Source organism: Poecilia reticulata, chromosome 3, assembly GCF_904066995.2.
Source record: "Poecilia reticulata chromosome 3, P_reticulata-male-v2, whole genome shotgun sequence".
In the NCBI taxonomy this organism is placed as follows: Eukaryota; Metazoa; Chordata; class Actinopteri; order Cyprinodontiformes; family Poeciliidae; genus Poecilia; species Poecilia reticulata.
The window spans coordinates 11,843,346-11,867,160 of NC_088832.1; the positions used below are offsets into that span (position 1 = coordinate 11,843,346).

Below are 23,815 nucleotides of genomic sequence, written 5' to 3' on the forward strand. Positions count from 1 at the left end.
TTCCTGGCTCATCCTGAGACTTGATGAATAACAGTCTGAACATGCAGGAAAAATGAAGCGTGATATAAACTGTTAGTTCAAATAATGATCCTTTATGGGAGAAAGGAGAACTAGACTTGCACATACATATATTCCTTGAATTTAATTCCTCTATCTTATCTGTTGCAACAGTTCTTAGGGGCTGCTTCTTTTCTAATTGGTGTACGCAAAAAGATGGCTTGGTAGATATCGAAGATTAGTTTGATTTCTGCTGAGTAGAAATGGCCTCTCTCTGCCTCTGCAATTTTTCCAAATTATGCTTTATGTTTTCCCACCAAGTTTATGAACATGGATGTTAAAATAAAGAAATCTAAATTGGGAGTAAGGGATGTGTACGGATGTGAGTAGAGTAATAAACTTACAGGTCCAGGATGCGTCTAGTTACCCCCCTACAGTCTGAGGTGGGTACTGCAAAAAGGACAGATGTGAAGACAGTTGTTTTTTAGAGAAAAATTACTTTCAAGTTAAATTAGCTTTAAAATTTTAAATAAAGTCAGCTTACTGTGTCTATTGTTCAGCTGCTCCTTTTTGCATTTCTGTGTTATATGTGTGTGGCTCTCCTTCCTGATAGCTTTGTTACTTTTAGCTCTGTGTGTCCACACTGGTGTTCTGCATAGACTCATTGTGCATGCATTTAAAAACAAGCATACCTAAAGTACACGTATGGAGTTAAAATCAATAAATTAGAGTGTTATTAAGTTGATTTATTTCAGCTTGTGTCATGCACTGTTGGATCAATCTGAAGTTAATAGTTCAGAATTAACATGATAGAAAGCTGGATGAAAACAATAAACTCACAGAAAGAGCATGAGGAAGACAGAAAATGATAATGGAAGAATCAGCAATACAAAATGAAAATAAAAAAATAGAGTTTTTACCAACACAAGGGTGTTGAATGATATTAGTTCCCTCTAGGTGAGATTAATCAGGGGGTTTGGTACAGCTTTCAGCAAGAATTGAGAGTCAACCAGTGAACACAGAGGGATGTGAACTAAAACACAAAGCAATCTGCAAAGCAAGAGGAACTGAGGGGAAAAATAAAAACAGAAAACACTAAATGTCACTTATTCCTACATTTAGCTAAAATAAACAACTATAAAAAGAAGGAATGTATAATCTGATTGAAAGTTTATATATTGTATGTAAATACAGATTATATTGAGCAAAACTAAACCAATGGTATAAAATGAAAACAAATGCAAGGGATGCTAAGATGTTGTTTTTTTGAAGTATCTTCTAAACTCTACACAGTTAAAAAAAGGTAACCTTTCACAGTGCCCCTTAATATGAGACATGGAGTCAGTGAAGTGTCCAGTCTGCCCTCAGTCCAACTTGAGAGGCAAAAAAAAAACCCAGATCCAAGAGATGGTTTTTGCCTTTTGTACAGTTAATGGTCCCATCTTGTTGTGAATCGCGCTGAAGGACACGCGGTCAACGAATGAAGCCATGAAAGCAACAAAAACAGAAGCCCTTGGCCAAATGGTTTGTTTTCTGTTCTAGTGCAGAACAGCTTTCTTTTTTGCAGCACTTACAGTTCCTCTCAGACACCACTTAGCACTTTTTCTGGCCAAGGCCGCAGGTCCCCTGTCTACAGCAAGCTGAGGTCCTGCAGACTTCCTGCAGATTAGCACGCTGGTCAGTCGTTATGTTTTCCTCTGCTTGGTGGGGTCATCTAGACCAGTGGTCCCCAACCCCCGGTCCGTGGACCAATTGGTACCGGGCCGCACAAGAAATAATGAAATATTTCCGTTTTATGTATTATTTGAGTTTGGAGGATCTTTTATTTTGAAAATCCTTTAACCGGATTCTCTCGGTTACTTGCGCACCAACACTGAGGCCACAAGCAGCAAAATGAGTGAGAAACAGATCAGATGTCTTTGGAAAGTTTCTTTGCAAAGGGGAACAGGCCCAGAGAAGAGACAGGAGAATGGATTTATCCCGGACCGGTAGGTGACTCCCACATTACAAGCCCGCTCTGAGTAACATGCGGCGACCTGCTGCTAATGAGGCAATGAAGCTTCAAGCTGCTTCGCCACGTAGAGACCAAGCAGGCTGTGAATATAAGCAACACTTCGGGTGTCATTGTCTCTCATTACTCCCAGATGGGACCGTCTCGTTGCAGAGAAACAAGCTCAGGGCTCCCGTTAGTCAGTATCGTGAGTTAACATTTTCACGAAAGTAAAATGTTCGCTTTTGTGGCACATCTGTATCTTATTTTGAAGGGATATATAAACGCTACCATAGTGACCAGAGTCAGAGTGTTTGGGTAGTGGTCGAGAGGAGATGAGTAGAGCTTGTGAGTCTTAAATCTGGTTTAGACGGAAAGATTTAAGAATTGTCGGCCGATTCTCCAAACCTCTGTGACCACAGAGCTGATAAAAGAACAGGTTCGATCGGCTCGCGTGTCCAAGGCAGGAGCAACACAAACTGATTCCAGTCACGAACATCCCGATTCCTGAGGATAATCCAGTAAACCCCCAACATAGCGGGAATTTAGAATATCCAAACACGAATGACGATGTAGAAACAATAGTGATAGTTTGTGGAGTCATTTTAAGAGATAAAAGACGTAACAAAAAGAAAAGGCGGTGGATAAAAGACGACGGGAGCAGCCGCTCTATTTGCTGCACTATGATTTGGAGGTGAATATGTTTTTTTATAGTTAAGATTTTTAACTGAATAAACATAATAATGACCTTTAGATTTAATAATAAACATTTCCACATATCATCTCCGATATCCACCGGACTCAGTTGTGCGATATGTCAGCTGTTTGGGATTGCCCTCTGTTCTTACGTCACAGCACTTTTGATTGGCTACCTGTCACATTCAGCAGGTTGTATTCTCGTTCCCAGACAGGAAAAAACCCACAAAGGGTCTGTGGTAATAAAAAGGTTGGGGACCACCGATCTAGACCAGGACTCTGCAGCTCTTGCTAGAACTGCAGCTCTTAGATGTGCCCCTGGTTTATCACACCTTAATCAAACACTACGAAGATCTACTCCTGAATGCATGTTTACTTATTGCATTTTGCAATACAATAAGGGATTTTACAGCACAATCAAGTAACTATCTTACCTTCAGTTGTTATAAAAATACTATATATCAAATATAACTTAAAAGAAATGTTGCTTCCTAAATTAACACTTTGAATTTGGCCTTTGTCTCTTTGAAGACTTCTGTTCGTTTTGAAACTCCACCTTCAGGAAGTCATCACAACATTGCTCCTGACTTACCCCTTTAACAATGTGTTAACCAGGGTTTCACTTAGAAGTAGCTCCTATGATGAGCTCAGCAAACATACAGTTCCACCCGGCCTGTACTTTCATAGCACATCATCAAGTTCAGAAGACCCCAAAGCTCTTTACCAGTCATTCATGCACACATTCACACTGATGGTGGCTAGTTACTGCGCTGTAGCCACAGTCTGACAGAAGCAAGGCTGCCATGCTCCAGCGCCTCTGGGCAAGGCAGGTGAAGTGTCTTGCCCAAGGACACAACAACTGAGGCAGACGAAGCGGGGTTTGAACCGGCAACCCACCAGTTACAGGATGAACTCCAACCACTGTTGCCCCAAGCTGTAGAAGCAAGGCATCAAAGTAGAGTCTGACTAAGCACCCAATAAAAGAATTAGCATGAGGAAACAATTAGTAACGCACTAATCCAGCTTTTATTTGACCTGCCAAGCATTAGTGTGTCACTTAATCAGCAGCAGCAAAGCAAATAAGAAAATAAGAGCACTGGAGACAATGACAAAGATCTGACAAGGAACCAGAGAAAACTCTCTATATGTTATAGCTAGCAAAGTTATGTGCTAAGTGATTGAGAATAAAACAAAGCTTACCCTAAACCACTAGAGTGGTAAACCAGAACAATCAAAAACCAAATAAAACCTTAAACAAAGAGGGAAAGAAACTTCGCAAACAACCAAATTATGACAAACTCATGCAATGTTTATGGCAACAGTTTAGAAAAGCAGCTTAAACAGGTAGTGAGAGCTGATAAATGAGATGTTGTGAGACAACTCCCCTAGGAGGTCGTATGTGTGTCACTGTAGGACCTGTGACCTTTTAAATGTTCTGGAGGAACACAGGAATGCTGGCTCATTTACTGCAGCTGCCTACAGGTGGTGAAATGTTTAAATGGTAAACCCGAAAAAAGGTCATTATGAAGCTTAATTAGGCAGTGTGGTGTAATGCATGCGAAGTGGCTTTTCACCCACAATTAAGCCTCATTAAGGAGCAGCCATTTACTTCTCTGGCAGTTTTGAGGTCATGGACTAAGGAAGAAAGCATAGACCTCTAGTAGTGAAGCTGCAATCCCAGATTAATACATAAAGCACTGCTCTCCGCCCTGCAAATAGCAAATAAAAAGCCAAATGCTCCCTGACTTTTTTGCTGTCACGGACTGCCTTTGAGGTCCCATCAGCTTTCCCCTGAGACTGATGATAAGAGGAAATGTTTCTCTTGCCATCTCGGTCCCAGGGGTTTCCTAGAGAAACCTCGTGCTTAAACGTTCCCAAAACCCGGGGTCAAAAAGCAGTTATAAAGAAACTGAACAGACAAACAAATACTGCCATTGGTGTGCCGTGTCACTTGTTCGTACACAAGCTCAAGTTCACATGCCCAACAGAATCCAAGAGGATTCTCACACTTGTTAGCTTGTTCCTTCCTCATTTAAGGTCTTCTGGGAAGTAAATGAAAGGTACGGCCCTTTTGGAAGTCATAAACTACACAAAGGAAAGGCAGCTGCTGAACGCAACCTGAGACGACTACACTCCTCGAATCTTATCGGCAGAGAGCTCCGACCAAGGCCAAAGACTGAAACCAGAAAAAAATCAAACAATGTCTTCCTGTTGCTATTTCTGCATTTAAAATCACTTCCTCACCACTTTCAGAGAATATCACTATATGTAGCATGCACACAGTACTAGGACAGCCACACAATAACATACACACACTTTCGTGCAGATGGTCATAAATCTACACCTGAATGTGCAGAAACCTCACCAGTGCATGAGAAACCTAACAGGTCAAAAACATTTGTCTAAGAGAAAGAAAAGAGCTTGGTTTTTCTGATTCATGGAGATCTATTTAAATGGTTTGGACTGGGACTGAATTGTTATTCTGCAGCTCTGCTATGACACCTAGTGGCTTCATGGGTTGCATCAAAAACCATCTACAAAGCTATTCATACTTTATTGTGACACAATTATTGGTTCCTGCTGTTTATGCTGTAAACAATTAACATTTCTTCCAATAGATTTTACAGGGTTGGAGTCATACAGAGAGGTCTTTGACCGTTCCTCTTGTGCAATCTTTATCATCCAGAGGTCCCGGTCCTCTTTTATGTTAGCTCTTTTAAAATTTAAGAGAAACTGCTGTGCTCTCTGTGTTGCCATTTTTGATCATGGTTATATTACTTACGCTGGTTTTTCATCCTGCTGAAAAAGGTTCAACATCAACAACAAACCTCCAAACTTTTTTTTTTTACATCCTTACCATCACTCTGAGTGGTGGCCTTATTTTTACTGTAGATTTAAACCTTTTAACCACTGCGGAAAATAAAGTGTATACCATATTTTCCGCACTATAAGGCGCACCTAAAAACCTTCAATTTCCTCAAGAGCCGCCAGTGTGGCTTATAATCCGGTGCGCCTTACATATGGACCGATATTGAGCCACAACAGGTCTAGCAACTACGGTAAGCAGCCGGCGACTTCATTTTCGCCCGTAGAAGAAGCGTGCGGTGCATGCTGGGATAGTTGTCAGAACGCTGGTTTGTAATCTATTAATAAAGTTTGACTGACCTATCTACCTACCGACCTGATAATCAGGTCACCTGCAGATCATTTAGCACCACGTTCTCCACGAACATGCTGTGCGCGAACGGAGAAGGGTGACCATCATTCGGCCCAGTCGCGGAAGGCTCCCCTCGCTGACCGGAGTCGGACTGTCTTGTTGATATTCGTTTAGTGCAGCTCCATCTAGTGGATGCATAATGTAACTCCAGTCTCTACTGAAGCATCTATTCTATGCGCCTTATAATGTGGTGTGCCTTATATATGAAAAAAAGATTTAAAATAGACCATTCATTGAAGGTGCGCCTCTTTTTTGGACGACATCAAGATGTTTTAGCCATGCGATGCCTCTAACATTGTGCGAGTTGCAGCTAAATGCTACAAGTTGATGAGGAAAACAGCAGATCCTCAGACCCTCAGCATAAATATAGCTGTGGACAAGATCGCTGATGCCTATTGTTCTTGCAAGGCTGGGTAAGTCGGACATTCATGGTTTTGAGGGTTTGAATGTACCTACGCCTGATACATGGTACTCGGTGCTAGCGTGGCTAACACAATTACAGTTTAGTAAAAAGCCTTTTCAGGTGAAATAAAATCTTTAATGTATGTTAGATACGGTACACATTGCATATTGATCTGTTCAGCTAACGTAAGACTGTAACAGACAGGCTTCTAGGTGTAGAAGTTGTATCGATACTGCCATTATGCTGTACTTGGCTAAAAGGTTTTCATAATGGATGTGTTTATTATTGACTTTTATTTATTTTTTTCATTCACTAAACACAAAGAAAGCAAAGCAATAATACTTACACCAGCAGACACTTTGTTCTTATTGATCCTATGACGGTTGAGCTGCAAATGCAGTCGTGCACAAGCTTTGATCCAAGCAAGGCTTTAGTATTTTCAGATTCAGATGAAAAGTTTCAGATTTTGGAAATCTGTGAATTTTAGTTCCACAAACACGATCAGGATACCTGACATCGCCTGTACAGATACCCCACTGACGGGAAAACCATTTTTTTTCGAGTCCTGACACAAAAACTTTCTGTCGGTCTGGTAGTCCACAATGTATATTAGCATGTGTTTGTGAGCCGGTAACCCACGTGATAGCTGCGCAGTGACGTAAAATGGGCATGAGCCAATGAAAGGCGGACCCTGTGGTAAGGTCCATATACATTAGCATACTGTAGCTTGCGTTTGTGAGACGGTCACGCAAGTGGTAGCTGCGCTGTGACGTAAAATGGGCATTAGCCAATGAAACGCGGCCCCTGTGGTAAGGTCCATCACTGGCACTGGGTTGACGCGTCGTCCTCCTCCTGGATCCAACGAATGAAACTTCAGGTTATTTTGATCGTAAAACATTTATCGATGTTGCGCTCTCCAATAAGACGCAAATTTTAATGTTGAACACTTATAATCAACTTACTACAACCAAAAGGTTTCCAACCCAGCAACAACAAACCACAACGATGACGACGGTCAAAAAACTGCGTGTTTCCGCCGCAATCAGAACATCTGTTGAAAGGTAACCTGTGGCTCCATTTAACCATATGATGCCACCTATTGTGACTTTTAGGTATTACACCAAAACAAAAACTAAACACATAATCCCCAAAAATGTGGTTCTAATTACAGACTGATGGTTACGAGCCCTTATCTAAGTTAATCATGATGATTTTACATTTACAGACAATAAAACATGATATTTAGGATTTGAATATTACATGAGACAAATATAAAAACATTTTCAATGCAGAAATGTTGGCTCCTTTAAAAGCATACATACACGCTTACCATCCCAGACTATGATAATAACCTGTGTGGATTGTAAGACATTTTAAAGAGCAATATTGTATGTTTGGTTTATATACTTTATATATTAGTGTGCACTTGTTTGGTCTTTTTTTTTACTCCTCTTAAGAGGCCGTAATGTTAGCGGTTAGCCGCCAGGGGTCAGTGATGCACCACACATACTCTAAGACTGAATCAAGAAATGACAGGGAAATGGGAAGAAGATTAAAAAATAAGTGGTAAATATATTTGAACAGGAGTGAAAACAAGCAAAACCCCCTCGAAATATGAACATTCTTGCATCTATGTAGCATTGTTTTTGGATGATTGCTAGATATTTTTAGTGTCCATTAAAGATCCAGTAAACTGAGCATCTGCGGCACTTTAATCTCAGAAAAAGCTCCGTGATTTCTGATTTTGGCAGGACTTGTGTTTTTCAAGGCCGCTGAGGTAAGCAGAAAGCAGGGAGCACAGTCACCGAATAGAATGAGGCCAACATTCCATCATGCACTGCTCAGAGACAGATCAACATCACGATCTGCAAAACGACCAGTAACTGACTGCAAAATGACTAATATTTTCACAGGAAACAGAGAAAACTAAGTTATATATTTACATTTTTCAAAACGCGTCTCTCTGTATTGAGATGAATTATCATCACAAGTTCTGTTGGACAAACTTGTGGCCATATAATTGACGTGATGCAAAAGGCAAACGTGGAGACCTGACCATGAATGCGCCCAGGCCTTTAAGTAGGGCAGCAGCTAAATCTGTTTCCTCCTAAAGTCCGAGCCTGAGAAGCAGATTGGCTGCATGAAAACTCTGCACCCAGAAGGAGTGAAGCAAAGCAAAGGAATGCACTTTAATCTCACATAAAGCTCTCATAAATCAAAGGGATATCAGTGGTGGACCACATCATCCAAATCACATGCCTTAATTCTGCGGATAATAATTGAATAAAAAAAGAAGCATTACACAACATGCTCCCTCTGCTCCTCACACTCAGACCTCCACACACCCAGAACATGATAAAGGCACTACAAATAAGAGGTGTTTTTTTGTAATTATTATTTTTTTAATTAAAATTCGTTTGCGTTAAAATTCGTATCCGTTTGCGTTGGCATTTATTTATATGCAGTCTATTTCCACACTGTATCCTTGAAATTTGACTTTGGCTCCAACTACCACCCATCTATCCTTTGTCTTTTGCCTAATTGGGACAGTAACTTAACCTGAGAAGTTCAGACTACCCTCACCCCAATCAGTTAGGCCAAATCCTCTGAGAGAATCCCAAGGCATTCCCACACCAGCCAGAGGATGCAGTCCCTCTACTGGGTCCAGGGTCTTCATCTGCTTCCCAAAGGAGAAGCAGGCCACATCGACTGGCTCCGAAGGAGAAAGGGTAAGGCTGTAAACACCAGCCTTTAACAGGCACGGTGTCCTTACCTTATCTTTTGTTCATGGAGCAAAATAGTGTTTCGTTGGGGTTTTTTTGTTTGTTTGTTTAAGTGCATTTAAATCACTGAGACAGATGCAAATGACCATATGAACATTTTTAATGAACACCTTTCACCCAATTACCACCGGAGATAGGCACCTATGCAGGGGTAAATGGATAAAAACAATGGATAAGTGGAGGGATTTTTAATAGTGTGTCCTGATGTTTTCATATGACTTTGTGGTTATTGTGTGAACACCCCCTTGCGATGGACTGGCGACCCGTCTAGGATGTACCCCGCCTTGCCTGGGTGTAAGAAAATGGATGGATGGGATGGATGTGAGAACACCAACTCTTGGGAGCTACCTGTTGGCTCGGTTAGCTTATGCCTCTGGTTGACTGCACACTTTAATTGAGTTTACAATAAATAAAATAATAATAATAAAAACAGTCAGGTCCTTGTACTGTACTCTTGTTCTATTTTGGCCCTCCTTGGTAAAAGTGATACTACTAACTTTTTTTTTGTTTGTTTATGACAAAATGTCCAAGATCAAAATATTAAATACAATTTTTTTAAAACACTCCTGTTAATATCCATCCATCCATTTTCTTTGCACCCTTGTCCCTTAGTGGGGTAACTGACCAGAAAATATGATGTGCGACAGCCCCTTCAAAATGACATCAGATGAGACAAAGTTATTAAAGTAAAGCAGCCATAAAACTGATTTACTTTATGTTTCTCTTTGCTTATGTGGCTAATTGCTGCTCTAATAGCATTTGTTATTGACCGTTCAGTGGAAGATCTACAAACATGACGCAGATTGTGGGTGACGCACAAAATGGGCGGGTTTTTTTTTTTGTTTTTTTCTCGTCAAACGCTGCAAAAAATGTTTCACTCAAGTAATTGGATTTAGATGGGGGCTGTTGGAAAATGGAAAGAGAATTTGTTTGCTAACAGTTAACCTGGTAAAGATGCTTTATGATTGTGGTATTGTTGATTTCAGAAGGTTTAAAAAGCAAGGAACGTGTTTGATGGCGCAAATTAGTAAACTGAACTTCTGAACATGATTTGCTGTTTATTGTTGTTGTTTTTTTTTTTTTGTTTTTTGTTTTTGTTTTTTGCTGTTATTTTTTTCTGGATAGTGATTCCAATGCCTCGCGTTTTAGATCTAAATCTGAAAATAGGTTAACAAAATAATATTCATAATGCAGCCTGGAGAGAGAGAGAGAGAGACAGAGAGAGAGAGAGAGAGAGACAGAGAGAGAGAGAGAGAGAGAGAGAGAGAGAGAGAGAGAGAGAGAGAGAGAAACTCGCGCACTTCTTGCAGTGTTCATCCCCTCCTTCTCCTTTGTCTCCCCCACGTCTCCTCCCCCTTCCTCTCTGATGAGGGGGCAGGTCTTGTTGTAGTGGGCTGTATTACTGCCTTGGCAGGTGATGCTGCAGCTCACACGGGGCTGGAACAGCCTCCTTGCTTATCTGCTTTTAATTAGACAGGTGACCTGCTTTCAGCACCACCGTGCGTCAACAGCTCCGGCAGCGCACATCATTTTTTTTTTCTCTCCAGCCTTTACCCGCCCGGTGCGTCTATAGGCAGACACAGCGGCTTCGTCCCCATCAAGACGCAGCACCGGGTTCTGGAGCTGTCCACGCATTCAGCACTTCTTTTGTTTGTTTGCTTTTTTTCTTTTTTTTTTGTTCCTCAGGAAAAGAGATTCCCCCACCAGACTCACTCACGCCGATAGGAACCGGTTTCCTGCGCGCTCCGTGGTAGATCATTCCGAGGATGGCGTCAAAACGCGTTGGCCTTTTCGTGCTTCTCCAGCTCCTTGTTCTGAATGTAGTCAGCCAGACATCTGCCTTCCCCACACCTACAGCCTCAGCGGATGGTGAGTTCGCGGGAACTGGGGCACCATTTGATTGACAGAAATGTGCGCATGTCGTTTTTAAGATTTGCATAAAACTTCCCAAAAGTACAACGAAACGCTAAATGGAGCGCATAAAGAAGTATAAATAATAATAAAAAAAATTATAAATTGTGTTTGGTCTGCTGTTTTATTTCCCTTGCCTGTTTTTGTCTAAATTCAAATTAAACATAGCTTGTCGTGTAACCCCGCAGAGTTGAGCTCCGTGCAACTCGATGGCGGCTGCTGGTGTTTTTAATGCGCCCGGTCGCTTTAGGCCGCTTGTGGTCTATTTTCGCCACAGTTTAATCTTTTGTTTGATAATCCGATTAAGCTCTGCCTCTGGTGGAGAGTTAGGAGGGCAGAAACCCAGCAGATCACATCAATCTGAAAGGTCAATTTTCACCGAAGCAACTTTAAATTATGTCTCAAGTGAATTAAAGTTCGTAATTAAATCATCTGTACGGCTCATGTATTCTGCTTACGGTCACCAGTTTGAACGCCTAAAGCGGTGATTTCGTTGCAGATAAAACTGTGTACAACAGGCAGCTGACAGAAGAGAGACCTTTACAGGAACAGGTTGGTGACGTCCCCTTTTGTCTATACACCCCACACAGCTCATTTTCTTCTTTTAATATCCGGCCAAATGTGTTTTACGGTCACTTTTCAAACAGCCTGGCTTCCCCCCCCCCCGTTATCCCTACAAACATTAATTATCAGACCTCATATCCTGAGTGACAATCAATTGTTTGTCCTTGGCCAGATTGCAGAGGCCGACAGCGTGAAGGCTGCGGTGCAGTCAGCAGGTAAGAGGACACCTCATTGCCAATCAATCGATGGCTCTGTTTCCGCCTGGTGTGCAGATTCAGGTTGCAGCAGCCTTTCCAGTAATGGAGCCATCATCTGCGCCCTTATTCACTGTTGTTTGCTTCTGCTTCCTGACAGAGAGCAAACAACCCGCGATCTCCAAGGACGCGGAGCCAGAGCAAGGCGACGACTTCACCATGCTCAAGTCTCTGGCCGACGGCCAGAAATCGAAAGAGGCCCCGGAAGGGCCGGTGAAGAAGGGTGATCATCAGTACGTCCCCGACGAATCCGATTCGACGAAGAGCAGACGTCTGGCTGACGACTACGACTCCACCAAGCACGGGATGGATTACGGCAAGTACCAGGGTATACGCACGCTGGACATGCACTCCGCACTGATTCTCCTGTTCCTTCCACCCATCATAACGCAGTAGGGAGCCCTTCCCATTAAAACAATGACGCACTTGTCAGTGACACAAGTCTCCAGTCTGCGTCCTTTGTCTTGGTTTTTGTTTTGTTCTTTTTCTTCTCCGTCATCAAGGACAGACCCGTAACGCTGGCTGCTGCCTCTATCCGTTTGCTGGCAGGCCACCAGGCAGACATTTTAAGAAAAGAGTAGACTGAGGAGACACGTGGGTATAATGGAGTTGAGCCGCAGCAGAAAGGAAGCAGTCAGAGACAGGAGGACACGTGAATCCAGCAGAAACAGATTATCCTCTTCCTCCTCCTCGACTCCGATGTGGTGAAACTTGATGCTCTGTCTTCCACTACTTTGCAGGATGCTGTCATCGCTCATATAGGAAAAAACAGAAACATTTTTTAACGCTTGCGCGTTTTTAAGCATGTTTCGACATATGAATATTTAATATAAACTGTGACAACATAGATAATTCACAGTGAGTGTTATAAAATGATGAGAAAAATGTTTTAGTTTGTTTCTTTAATGAGTTATGATAGAACTCCAGACATTTAGTCTTTCTTAAAATGTCTAAAATCACATACCGGAGAATTCTCTTACTTTTTTTTTTCATACATTTTGTTTTTAGCTGCCTTTACAATCAGAACTGGCTTTCCATCTCTCTAAGTTGAGATGGAACGTTTTTCTCTATAGAGTTTATATGCATTTTTGTATAGCTTCTGTTATATGTTTAGTTTTTTTTTTTTTTTGCTTAAGGAGTCAACCAATTTTAATTTTTGTTTCTTAAGTGCAAATGAATGACTTTCTGATTAGGCATCAATATGCAAATACTTCCTAATAAAATAAATGTTATATTTATGGCATTCACATTTTTTCCACATCACTTTACGTTTACACTCACATTAGGTCTGCCCTTCATGTTATCTCAGAGCACCTTCAACACCTATCTTCATTTTAAGGGGGCCCACATTGACTTCCGTCTGACCTTTGAAGCCCTCTTAGAGGTCAGGTGACTGGAAGTCAAACCACGGAGCATCATCGCTTCCTCTGCTCCTGCATTTGGACCCAGCAGAGGCACAAACCTTTGTTTTCTTCTCCCCCTCTTCCAGATTACGCTCTATGCGCTTACATTTGGCAAGCTCAGCAGTCAAGATCTTATCAAAGTGAGCCAAAAATAGATGGAAGGAACCGTATCACTCATGATTCAACCTGCACACACGGACAAAAATAATCTGGCACTGCTCCTCGTTTTTCACTCAGTTTTGGACCTCGGGAAGCAGCTGGCGCCGTTATGCAAGTGTCAGACTGTCGCAGTTGCACATTTGTCGCTCGGGATTGCTGTGACACGCCGAATATGAGGAACGCTTTTTTTTTTTTTTTTTTTAGTGTGTAAAGAAAGTAATTCTGCTCCACGGGGCTGAAAGCAATGGTCTCTCTTCACAGATGACCCAGAAAGCTTCCGGCAGGTTGACGGCACCCCGCTGACTGCCGAGGATATCGTTCAGAAGATTGCCAACAAAATATACGAGGAGGACGACAGAGGGGTTTTTGACAGGATCGTCTCCAAGCTGCTCAAACTGGGGCTGGTAAGCGCCGAGCTCAGCATCGCCCTCTGAAACTCGTGTTGAGTTGAGCCCCAGCGGGTCGCTTGACATTTCCCCCCTGTGGGGGCTCGCTCCACCCCCCTCTGCGCAGTCTCTACCGTCACTATAGCAGATGAAGATATGTGTAAATTGCATTTATTGTTCCACGAGTTCAGCTGTGAATTAGTTTTTTGTCACTCGATGATCAGCTTGTCTTTGCCCCCCTCGTTGAACTGAGGTCACCGATCAATAATTTGGGCTCTATCATCACAAACTTGCTGTTATTGTCTGTTTTTTTGTGTGTTTTTTTTTCCTGTAGATCACTGAAAACCAGGCGGATACTCTGGAATACCAGGTGGCCGAGGCGCTCCAGGATCTCATCACCAAAAATGCGAAGAATAATGAAATCGAGGACATGGACCAGGACTCTAGGGGAGAGCAGGACGACCTGGGTTCAGACACGGTAAGGCGGGAGACAAAAAATGTCATAGTCATGGTAACAGCTGCTAGAATCTAAAACCTGCGGGGGGGTTTTTTGTGTTTTTTTTTCTCTCAGGACGCATGGGAGACACCCAGGCGGCGTTACGATGAAGAAGACGATGACGAGGTAGCCAACAACGATGACGAGATTGCGGACGAGGTGGACAGGGATGCGGAGGAAGACGTGGACAACAGCTGGGACAAAGAGAAAGAGGAGGGCAACGAGGTGAACCCTGAAGACGGGCTCCAGGACCTGCAGTACTTCCCAAACTTCTACCGGCTGCTCAAAAGCCTCGATTCAGGTGAAAACTCAAATCCTCCTCACAGAAGATTATTTTATTTTAGTCAAAAGAGGATGAGTCAGGGCTTCCCCACCCCCCACATTTGTTTGAACACAGAAAAGGAAGTGTGGATGATAAAACCACCCACACAACACACACACACACACAGGCACTCCAGTGATCTCATTATCGACACTCCAGTTACGAAGAATTCAGCGGTCAAACGTTTTAGAACCATTTCCATCCATCCGTACGTCCGTCCTCATTCTCTACCGGCTCTCTGCTTTGTTTCTCCAGAGCAAGACGCTCAGGAAAGAGAAACCCTGATCACCATCATGAAGACGCTGATCGACTTTGTGAAGATGATGGTGAAGTATGGCACCATCACTCCAGAGGAGGGAGTTTCATATCTCGGTAAGACGTTAACAATAATTTGGAGGTTTAAATTTTAAGGTACTTCATCAGGTTGCTGAATCACTATTCCAGGTAAATGCTTTAGGCTTTGATTGAACAGGTTTTATTGCTCTTGTGGTCGATGTGGAGCTCAGTTCTCGTGGGACATTTTCAAAGTTGTTCACCACCAAGACTGTTTGTGCTACTTTTTAAAGTGCATAACAGGAAAAGAGAATAATTACAGCTTATCTTAGTTAAAATCATCCATCCATCCTCTTTTCCATAAATATGATGCTTTGTGTTTAACATTGATTATGAAGCATCAATAAATCCTTTCAGCAGTTTTTCATGTGGGCATTAAGCCCAGGGCGGCATCCTGTCAGGGGCAACATGCCAAAAACAACAAGGCAGTTTAGCTGTTGTGTCCCAAATTTGTTTCCTATTGTCTATTTGCACATCATGAAGCCAACAAGGAAAAAATACAATATTTTCACCTCTTTTGATTTGCAGGTTATTTTAAAATTAACTCAAACATTTGGGGTTGTGTGAAAAATCTCTTTACGTACAAAAGGTATATGTATGTAATGATGTGACATCTTTGTTGCTTTTTTGACATGGGGCTTACAGCATGATGAAGGATTTCAGATTTAGACTTTAATCCATCCAGTGTGCATCCATTTTATTCATGTCTGTTTTGGTGTTTTTTTCCTGTGTGCTGTTGGTCTAAAGCAGTCGAGCGTAAAGCCAGTGAGGGCAGATAATAAATGTCAGGGGACTTCCAGTATGATCAGACTGGTTACGTTGTGAGCATCAGTAGCCGGTGGAAAGGTCAGCCACCTTTCACAGACAGCACAGCCGTCATCTCTATGTCCGCCTCGGGAAATCCCGAACCCATCCGGTCCTCTCTCCGTGACGTAATCCTTCCCTCAGTTCAAATCAGCAACCAGTCGAAAAGAGAAATTTAAACTTGAGATTAGTTAAAAAATAGAGAAGTTTTGATTAAATAATTTACTCATTTCCTGCCTTAAATTATATTAATTTCATCTCACAATATTTAGGAGAAAATAAAAAGTGAGGTTCAATATATATCTAGAAATTCTTACAATTTTTAATTTAATGAATTGATTTTAATGGAATTTATTTCATTCATTTCATTTTGTTTTTTAATTTCATCCATAAATACAATGATATCTAATAGTTTATATTGGTTTTTTCTCTTTTTTTAAATTTAAAACGTAAATAACTTGGCAGCCATGTTTCCTCTTCACTTCTACTGTTGACATGAATGAGATAAAAACAAATTAAGCTCCAAATTTGTTGTCCACTAAGGTTTGACCCGCTGCGTTTAGCCTTTAGACGGATTATTCAATTCTCCTTCAGATGACCGTTCCCAACAGATGGCCATTACTGTCTCAAACTGCTGCTGCGCTAGCTGCTACACACCGCCACCGAGCGTAATATACCATTAAAAAAGATGCGAGTCTCCGTGGTAACCGGCCCCCAGCATTCTCCTAGTCCAGGTTATATAGCAAGACACAGAAATGGATTTCCTGCATCTCCTAGCGACATGCACACACCCTTCCTCCTCTCTCTCTCTTCCTCCTCTGAACTGGTTGTGATGTTCCAGTGAGTCACAGCAGGTTCACCACTGAGTACTCAGAGCTGCCAATCATCTCTAATCTGGCAGCGGGTGATGCTTGCTTGCTTTAAGATGCAGCCAGAGAGTGAGCGAGATGCAGAGGTAGGAAGCACGGGAAGGGAGGAAAAAAAAGAGGGGCTTTTTCTGTGCTTGTGTGTGTCTCCAGGTGTGAGGAGGTGGACGGTGTACATAGAAAGAGCAGAGGAAAGTGGGCTGATTAGATAGTAAGGATTACAAAACACAAGAGAGGAAATCGGAAAACATTTCAACGCCGAGCCTTGTCATACCCCCTGTTTGATCTGTGAAATAAAAAGATTCCTCACAGTTGTGGACCCGATCAGAAAAACCAAACTATGCCTCTGCTGTCATCTGTATTTTGTCCTCCAAGCTTATAATATTAATTAAAGCAGCTCAGGTGGTAACATTAGACAAACAGTTTCTAACCAGCAGATATTTCTGCTCACGTCAAGAGGAAATCAATAAACACCGCAAAGGTTCTCGGCGCTATTTAAAGCACAAAGTGCTTTAATCTGTCTGTTAACTATTTATGCAAAGCTTTTAAATGATGAATTAGAAGACTGATGGGAAATCAACACAGACGATGTGATTTTAGCTGCATTTATCCCCAGAACATCTGCTTCCTTTATCTTTAGGTGTAATGTTTCCCTCCTCCTGTCCTGTCCAGCCATATGATCTGTGTTTGTGTCTCCTCGTTTCATAATCTCTCTGCAAACACATTATATCCCCCCCCCCCCGTAACACGTACAACACGACCTGAGGATTATGTGATGAATTCATGCAGAAATGTAAACATTTAGCAAACAAACAGCAGCATTTGGTGATGTTACACAGGTCCAGCACACATACAGATAATTAAACCACACATAAATTATTCCCATAAAGGCTTTTTCTTTTTTTTTTACTCTGGTTGAGATTGCTAATTAAGCCACTGGAAATGAGAATGGAGGAGGGAAAAAAAGGAAACACAATGTTATGTTTATGACTGTCGTCATGCTCCAGAGCCTCGTATTCGTTAATGAGAGCGAGGCTTTCTCTCATGATAACCCTCTGAGTCACTCAGGAACATCGTGAGACACCGAAACGGTCAACGGGCGTCCATTCATCGTCCGCAGAGAGAACCGACCGACCGCACTGGACCAACGAGTTCTGAAAGTAAATGTTTGTTCTCTTCTGTCCACCTGCAGAGAACCTGGACGCTATGATTGCCATGCAGACAAAGAACAAGCTCGGAAAGTCCCTCGTGGTCCCGGACATTTCGGGTCTCACCGGTAACGTTTTTTTCTCTTGAATGCTTCAAGCATTCTTCAAAGTGATATCTTTTAGGCTGTGTGATAAAGACAGTGGCTGGACTGGAAGTTTGAAAATAACCAGTTTTTGTTGCTAAAAACTAAGAGAATTCAAGAAAAGGTGCATAAAAAGACCTTTATAACTTTATCCTAATTTACTTGTAGTTAAGTAAATTGGCCCAGACTTGATATATATTTAAAAAATTACAATTGTTTGGAAAAAAAATGGCGAATTGTCCTTTTCTTTGGTCAGAAAAGAATTACGTAGAAATAATCTACATAGTTAGATCATTTCTTTGGCTAAACACTTTCGAAATGGCTCATAAGTAACCTGCAATAAAGTAAAGTTGTTTTACGTTTCACCTGTTTTTTTATACTTTGCCTTCCATGTGTAGTTACACCTTTGATTGAAATGTTAAGCTTAGAATAGATCATTTTATTGCAGAATATCAATCTGAAAGTTTTTGAATAATCCAATCTTTAAGTATATTTGCTCAAGGACTTGAGCACAGGCCCTTGAAGTAAAAAGAAAATAGCTAAGCAATTAAACCTGCTTTTATGCAACAATTAAAACCTTTAAATGCAAAAGAAGAATGAATCCAAGAACATGAAGGAAACACTTCGGGGGGGCGTTATTTGAAAGGCTGTTGAAGCACAGACGCAACTAGCTTCTTGCAAATCAGATTAAAAAAAAAGAATCAAATTACAGATGTCCAATTTACTGAACAGCCACCAAGTGTTTCCGCCAAGAATTTGAACCATATTTGTGTTTTTGTTCTGTTTTTAGGGAAAAACTTTGACGAAGACGACAACACTAAATCCGAGACGGCCAAGATGCAGAAGGAGTACGAGAACCTGAAGGACTCGACCAAAGAGGAGCAGCCGTCAACTGAGACCAGTCAGTCCACAGGGAAACCCTGACGACCGCCAGACACACGCGTAGCGTTTTGTTCTACGTAGACAAACTCTTTCACAGTTTCAACATTTTTCTTTATTTCATGAATGACGATGTCCGTCCTCGTCATTAGCGTGACTCATTCTTTGTGTTTTTTGTTATTGTTTTCTTTTATTTTTATTTTTGCTCAAATCACAATTTTATTGTGTTTTTTTATTTGTTTTGTACCTTCTCATCTCTCAAATAAATATTAAATTTTCCAACAACAACAACAAAAACACAACAAATCCTCACCACTTCACTTCAATTAAGTAAATGATCCTACTCAGTCTACCACAAAATTGGTTTCAGTGCAATGGAAACCAGTTCAGACATTTTGTTTTTCACAGCGGAGCTCCTGGGAAATAAACAACGCTCCGCAGTTCAGGCCAATCATAATTAAGCCCCTGCTCGTCTCTGAACTAGGCCAGTCCAATAACAGGCACCGGAAAAGCTTGTCACAGCCTCGTCTAGTGTGTGTCCTGGCAGACTGTGCACACGGCACGTCAATATAATCCACATTTCCACCCAGACAGGTACAGATAAACAGAGAACAAAACAAAACGCAGACTGGGGTTGTCAGATTCATCAATTACTAAATGGAAAACTGATTGGCTGGTTTTAAAGTCTGCAGTGACTTGGCCTATTTAAGTTTTATCAAAAAAGAAAAAGAGAAAACATCTATATTAATGCACATTTGATCTGTGACTAAATTAAGAGTATAACTGTATATATTACATTCATCTGGGGAGGCTTGCTTTTTGATGCCGTCCTTGCAGCCGTTGTGTTTTCTGTGAAAAAAAAAAATAAGAAAGCATGAGGGTTACATTTTTCATGTTATGAATAATTTATAAATCTACTGCTTGGCTGTTTTACTAGCTGGTAAAATTAAGGTCTTTGCAAGTTTCAGTCTTGGCAAACAAGAAAATGTCTTTCAGGAATAATAGCGCTTCAGTGAGGGAAATGTCTCACCTTTGTTCTCCGTTTCTTTGAAACCCCAGATCAGCCGGGCAAATCGGAGACCTACCTGGAGGCCATAAGGAAGAACATCGAGTGGCTGAAGAAGCACAACAAAGAAGAAGGCAAAAATGGTGAGGCGTTTTTTCATTACAGCAAAGTTGATGATGCAATCTTAGTCCTGATTCCTTCATCTTGCTGAATATGGCTGGAGGTTACACGAGTTTGCTGTTGTAACACGCAGAAAAAGACCCTTATTTCCAAATCACCGCTTCTTCATTCTTCATAAACTGCCATGTCTGGGGCGAAGGAAAACCGGCGACCCTTGTTATCCCCTATTTGCATTTTAAAGGAGCGTGGCATATTAAAATAAATGCTTCGCTCCAGATCTCATCAATATGGATCATCCCTAATCATGCCATCCTAATTGCTCCAGGAACAGCTGCTTGCTTGCCGACAAAACACTTGAATCTGCTTCGCTAAAACACCAAACATACAGTAGCTGAAAAGCAAGGGTGTTGTTCTATGAAACTTTCAGCTTTGGCCTGTAGAGCGGTAAAAACTCTCGTAGCGTCTCCGGCGATGCCGGATACAGTTGGATGTCGCCGTGTTGCAAAATCAATGGCCTGCGCTGCTTAATTAGGCAGAGGGGAATGAATCACTAATGAGTTCTCACCATTCAGATCTGTGCGTGGCAGACGAGCTCGGCGTGATATCCCAGACAAGAAAACAAAAGTTCAGGCTCCGCGAGATTTATCCGCACCGTTTGTTTTATTTGTGCCCATCTGATCCAAGCTCAAAAACAAGGATAAGAAGGTGAAGATAGAGGGATTACGGATTAAAACGAAGTTTGACCCAGATTCTGGCTTTCCTTCCTAAAGACAGGAGAAATGAAAACGACAACAACAACAAGAAAAAAGAAAACGAGGGACTCTTGAAAGTGCGGTGCTGATGGAGGAGAGGGAACATGGGAGGCCAGATCAGCAGGGACGTTTTGTTGGGCGCTCATCTTTAACCTTGCCCTAGATAGGACACTTCATTAACATTCAGGAGTGTGCGACGGTTGTCCGGGACAACTGGGGGCTCCCCACCTTCTTGCCAGCGAACCGAGACATACAGATAATGGTGTAAGAAGAGGCGCACACGGACAAAATGTGTCCAATCACCCAATTTTCCCATGATCAGGCTCCATTTAGGACAAAAATAAAGAAGCATCAGGGTGTCCATTTGTGGCTCATTTCGCAGCACACTGAACTCCTCTTTGAAGCCATCGTCCTTGTTCTTTTTTTAGGAGAGAACAAAGCCTTCGCGGCTGAAAACAGTGTCATAGAAACAGAGCCGGATCCGAGCCATTCGTTGTGTTTACTCTACCAGAAGCCTCCATTAGGACGATCTCAGCAGCCCATTTGTGTGTGTTAATGAGTCCATATAAGTCCGTCCGCACGCCGGTGCGTACGCCTACACTCTGTAAAGATTAGCCAGAGGAGCAGATGGACACACACGGAAACATCCTGGCTTTTGCCACTTGGCTTTTTACGGCCCTAGTGATGGCGACTAATCGCTTTCTTTTGATCTTTTCCACGCAAGTGACTCGAACCGTAAAGCGCTGCAACGATCCACCCCACTGCAAATGCTGGGAGGTTGCAGTGTGTGACCTTTTGGTCGTTCTCTATCCGTCTGCTACTGGCTTAGTTGGAGTCTATGGACCTACATCGGGGCCATAAAGTTTGTTCAAAAGAAAAACAATTTCAAACTGAAAAAAAAAGTATTTGAAATGGAAAAATTTACTCAAACTAAAGATTTGAAACTGAAAATATATTTGTTTTGAAGTTGAACAGAAAAGGATGGGAAACTGAATTTTTTTTCTCATTGTGATCATTTCATCTGAAACAAACTGAAAACAAATCATACTATAGTATAGGCTTAATACATTTTAAAAATATGTTGCGGCACATGATTAAGATCTGCAAAAATATTTCATATGTACTTTTTTTTATTGAAGTGGAATAATCTCACACTGAGAAATATAATCCCCACATCTATCTAGAAAAAATGTTGGCACCCGTATTGTTAATGTTTTACCAATAAGGTAAAATAGGGTTCCAGTTTTCTTTTATACTCTTTTGTGCTGTTGGAGCAGAAAAGGGAACTTTGAACATTTCCTTTGCAAAATCCCTCCACATCATCCAGAGTCTAATAGATTTTCTATATACTTCAGGTCTGCAGACTGAAGAAGGTTGATTTTCATCTGGAGAATCATTTCTGCGCTGATTTGGCCGCACGCTTTGGTCGATATCTTGTTGAAACAACCAATGAAACCCAATTTGTAAGGTTTCACTTTAATATTTTCAGGTATTTCACGGTTTGTGCCCTCCAGCAAGAATTCCCAGGGCATTTTGAAGTCCACAACATCACAGATTTTCTACCATACTTAACAGTGGGCATAAGGTGCTTTTATTTACATTCATCTTTGTTTCACACCAAACCCGCCTGCAGTGTCGTTTGTCAGAAAGTTCAACCTTTGGCCGCATTTTGCTTGCAGGAACCTTTTCTAAGCTCTGTTTCAACAATATTCACAAGAGTTAAATTATGTCACCTGGGTAACGTCTGTTCAAACACGCCATTAAGCTGCGACTTCAAAGCTCACATTGTAGTTATAGCTGCGATAATGGAAACACGACAACATTTAGACACTTTGAGACACCAGGTCAGTTTAGAACTGATGTTGGAAGCTGAGTGTTTGTGTGCAGTTTATAATGATTCATATTATGGATTTTCTCCCAGCACTGAATAGATGTAAGGAAATTAAATGTTATTTTTCCTCAATAATCATATTTTAGCATGAATGCGAATAAAATGATCTATCGTCTTGCAGCATGACCTTCTGATTAGACGGCTGCAAATCTGGCATCAGACAAACATCCTTTGACCCTAATCCTCCTTAGACCTTGTTTGGGTGTGGCATCTCAAGTGTTCCCCCTACCATCCTTAATGAGCCTGCTGTGAACGTCAGATTATAAGCCGCCCCCGTGTGCTGCTTCTCGTCCCTCCAGATTATGACCTGTCCAAGCTGAAGGATTTCATGGACCAGCAAGTCGACTCGTATATCGAGAAAGGAATCATCGCCAAAGACGAAGGAGACACCATAAAGAGGATCTACAGCAGCCTGTGACAAGATAATCCGTCCCAAGTCCGTCACTAAGATCTCCTACAAGAACACACACTCTCTCAAATTATTTTAAATTGTATGATAAATTACCGACAGTATAATCAAAACCCAGTTTCCCAGATGTTCCAAAAATGAACCAAAATTTAAATTTAGTCTCAACTGAATTGAGGAAAATGGAAGACAGCTAGCTAAAATCCTTTAATGAGGAACCTGAATACTTTGTCACATCGCACAGTGAAGTCTGTGAATGTTAGAATCGCATTGCAACAATAAATCCACAGATATCAAATTATACTAATGTGTAAACCTGTCTTAGTCAGCCATACTTATCTTATTTTCCAGCGCATATGTGAGACTTTATGTATTCTTGCTTTTTATTTTACCATAATTATGTTTGTGACGTTATGATGTCTCTGCGCCTTGTTGCTACCTTTTCTTTTTCCTGTTCTGCTGTAAACCACCTGGAGCCCGCTAGGGGGCGGTGTCGCAGTCAGTAATTCTCTCTGCATGTCTCTACTATGTGTTTTACGTCTCCATCAATGTAGAGACAGATGATAGAAGTATTTTTAAATGTAAATATTTGTGGATTTTTTTCCTAAAGTTGTAAAAGCAAATAAAACATTGCCTTTTCTTTATATGTGGTCTGCATTATGCTTGACTAGGAAGTACCTGATGACCTGATGAAAGAAAATTATAAAAAAATAAAATATATATATATATATATATATATATATACACTGCTCAAAAAAAAAAGGGAACACTTTAACATTTAAGTGAACACTGAAGTGTTCCCTTTATTTTTTTGAGCAGTATATTTTGAGCCTTTAATAGAATCCTTTAAAGTTATAGAATAGCTCATTATTATACACATCGCATT

At 41.4% G+C, this 23,815-nt stretch overlaps 1 protein-coding gene across 2 annotated transcripts; it reads left to right on the forward strand.

Annotated features, from left to right (window-relative positions):
* The first annotated feature begins 10,460 nt into the window (after nucleotides 1-10,460).
* Nucleotides 10,461-23,573, forward strand: scg3 (secretogranin III). Of its 2 annotated transcripts, none has more exons than XM_008404568.3 (12): nucleotides 10,461-10,955; nucleotides 11,497-11,549; nucleotides 11,734-11,776; nucleotides 11,916-12,143; nucleotides 13,639-13,781; nucleotides 14,098-14,241; nucleotides 14,335-14,560; nucleotides 14,837-14,953; nucleotides 17,777-17,860; nucleotides 18,666-18,776; nucleotides 19,814-19,903; nucleotides 22,823-23,573. In XM_008404568.3, the coding sequence occupies exons 1-12, from the start codon at nucleotides 10,853-10,855 to the stop codon at nucleotides 22,939-22,941; spliced, it is 1,461 nt and encodes a 486-aa protein (XP_008402790.1). In that variant the 5' UTR covers nucleotides 10,461-10,852; the 3' UTR covers nucleotides 22,942-23,573. The 2 variants fall into 2 exon arrangements, with proteins under 2 accessions (XP_008402790.1, XP_008402791.1); XM_008404569.3 differs by having other exon boundaries at nucleotides 10,463-10,955; nucleotides 11,916-12,131.
* The last annotated feature ends 242 nt before the right edge of the window (nucleotides 23,574-23,815 follow it).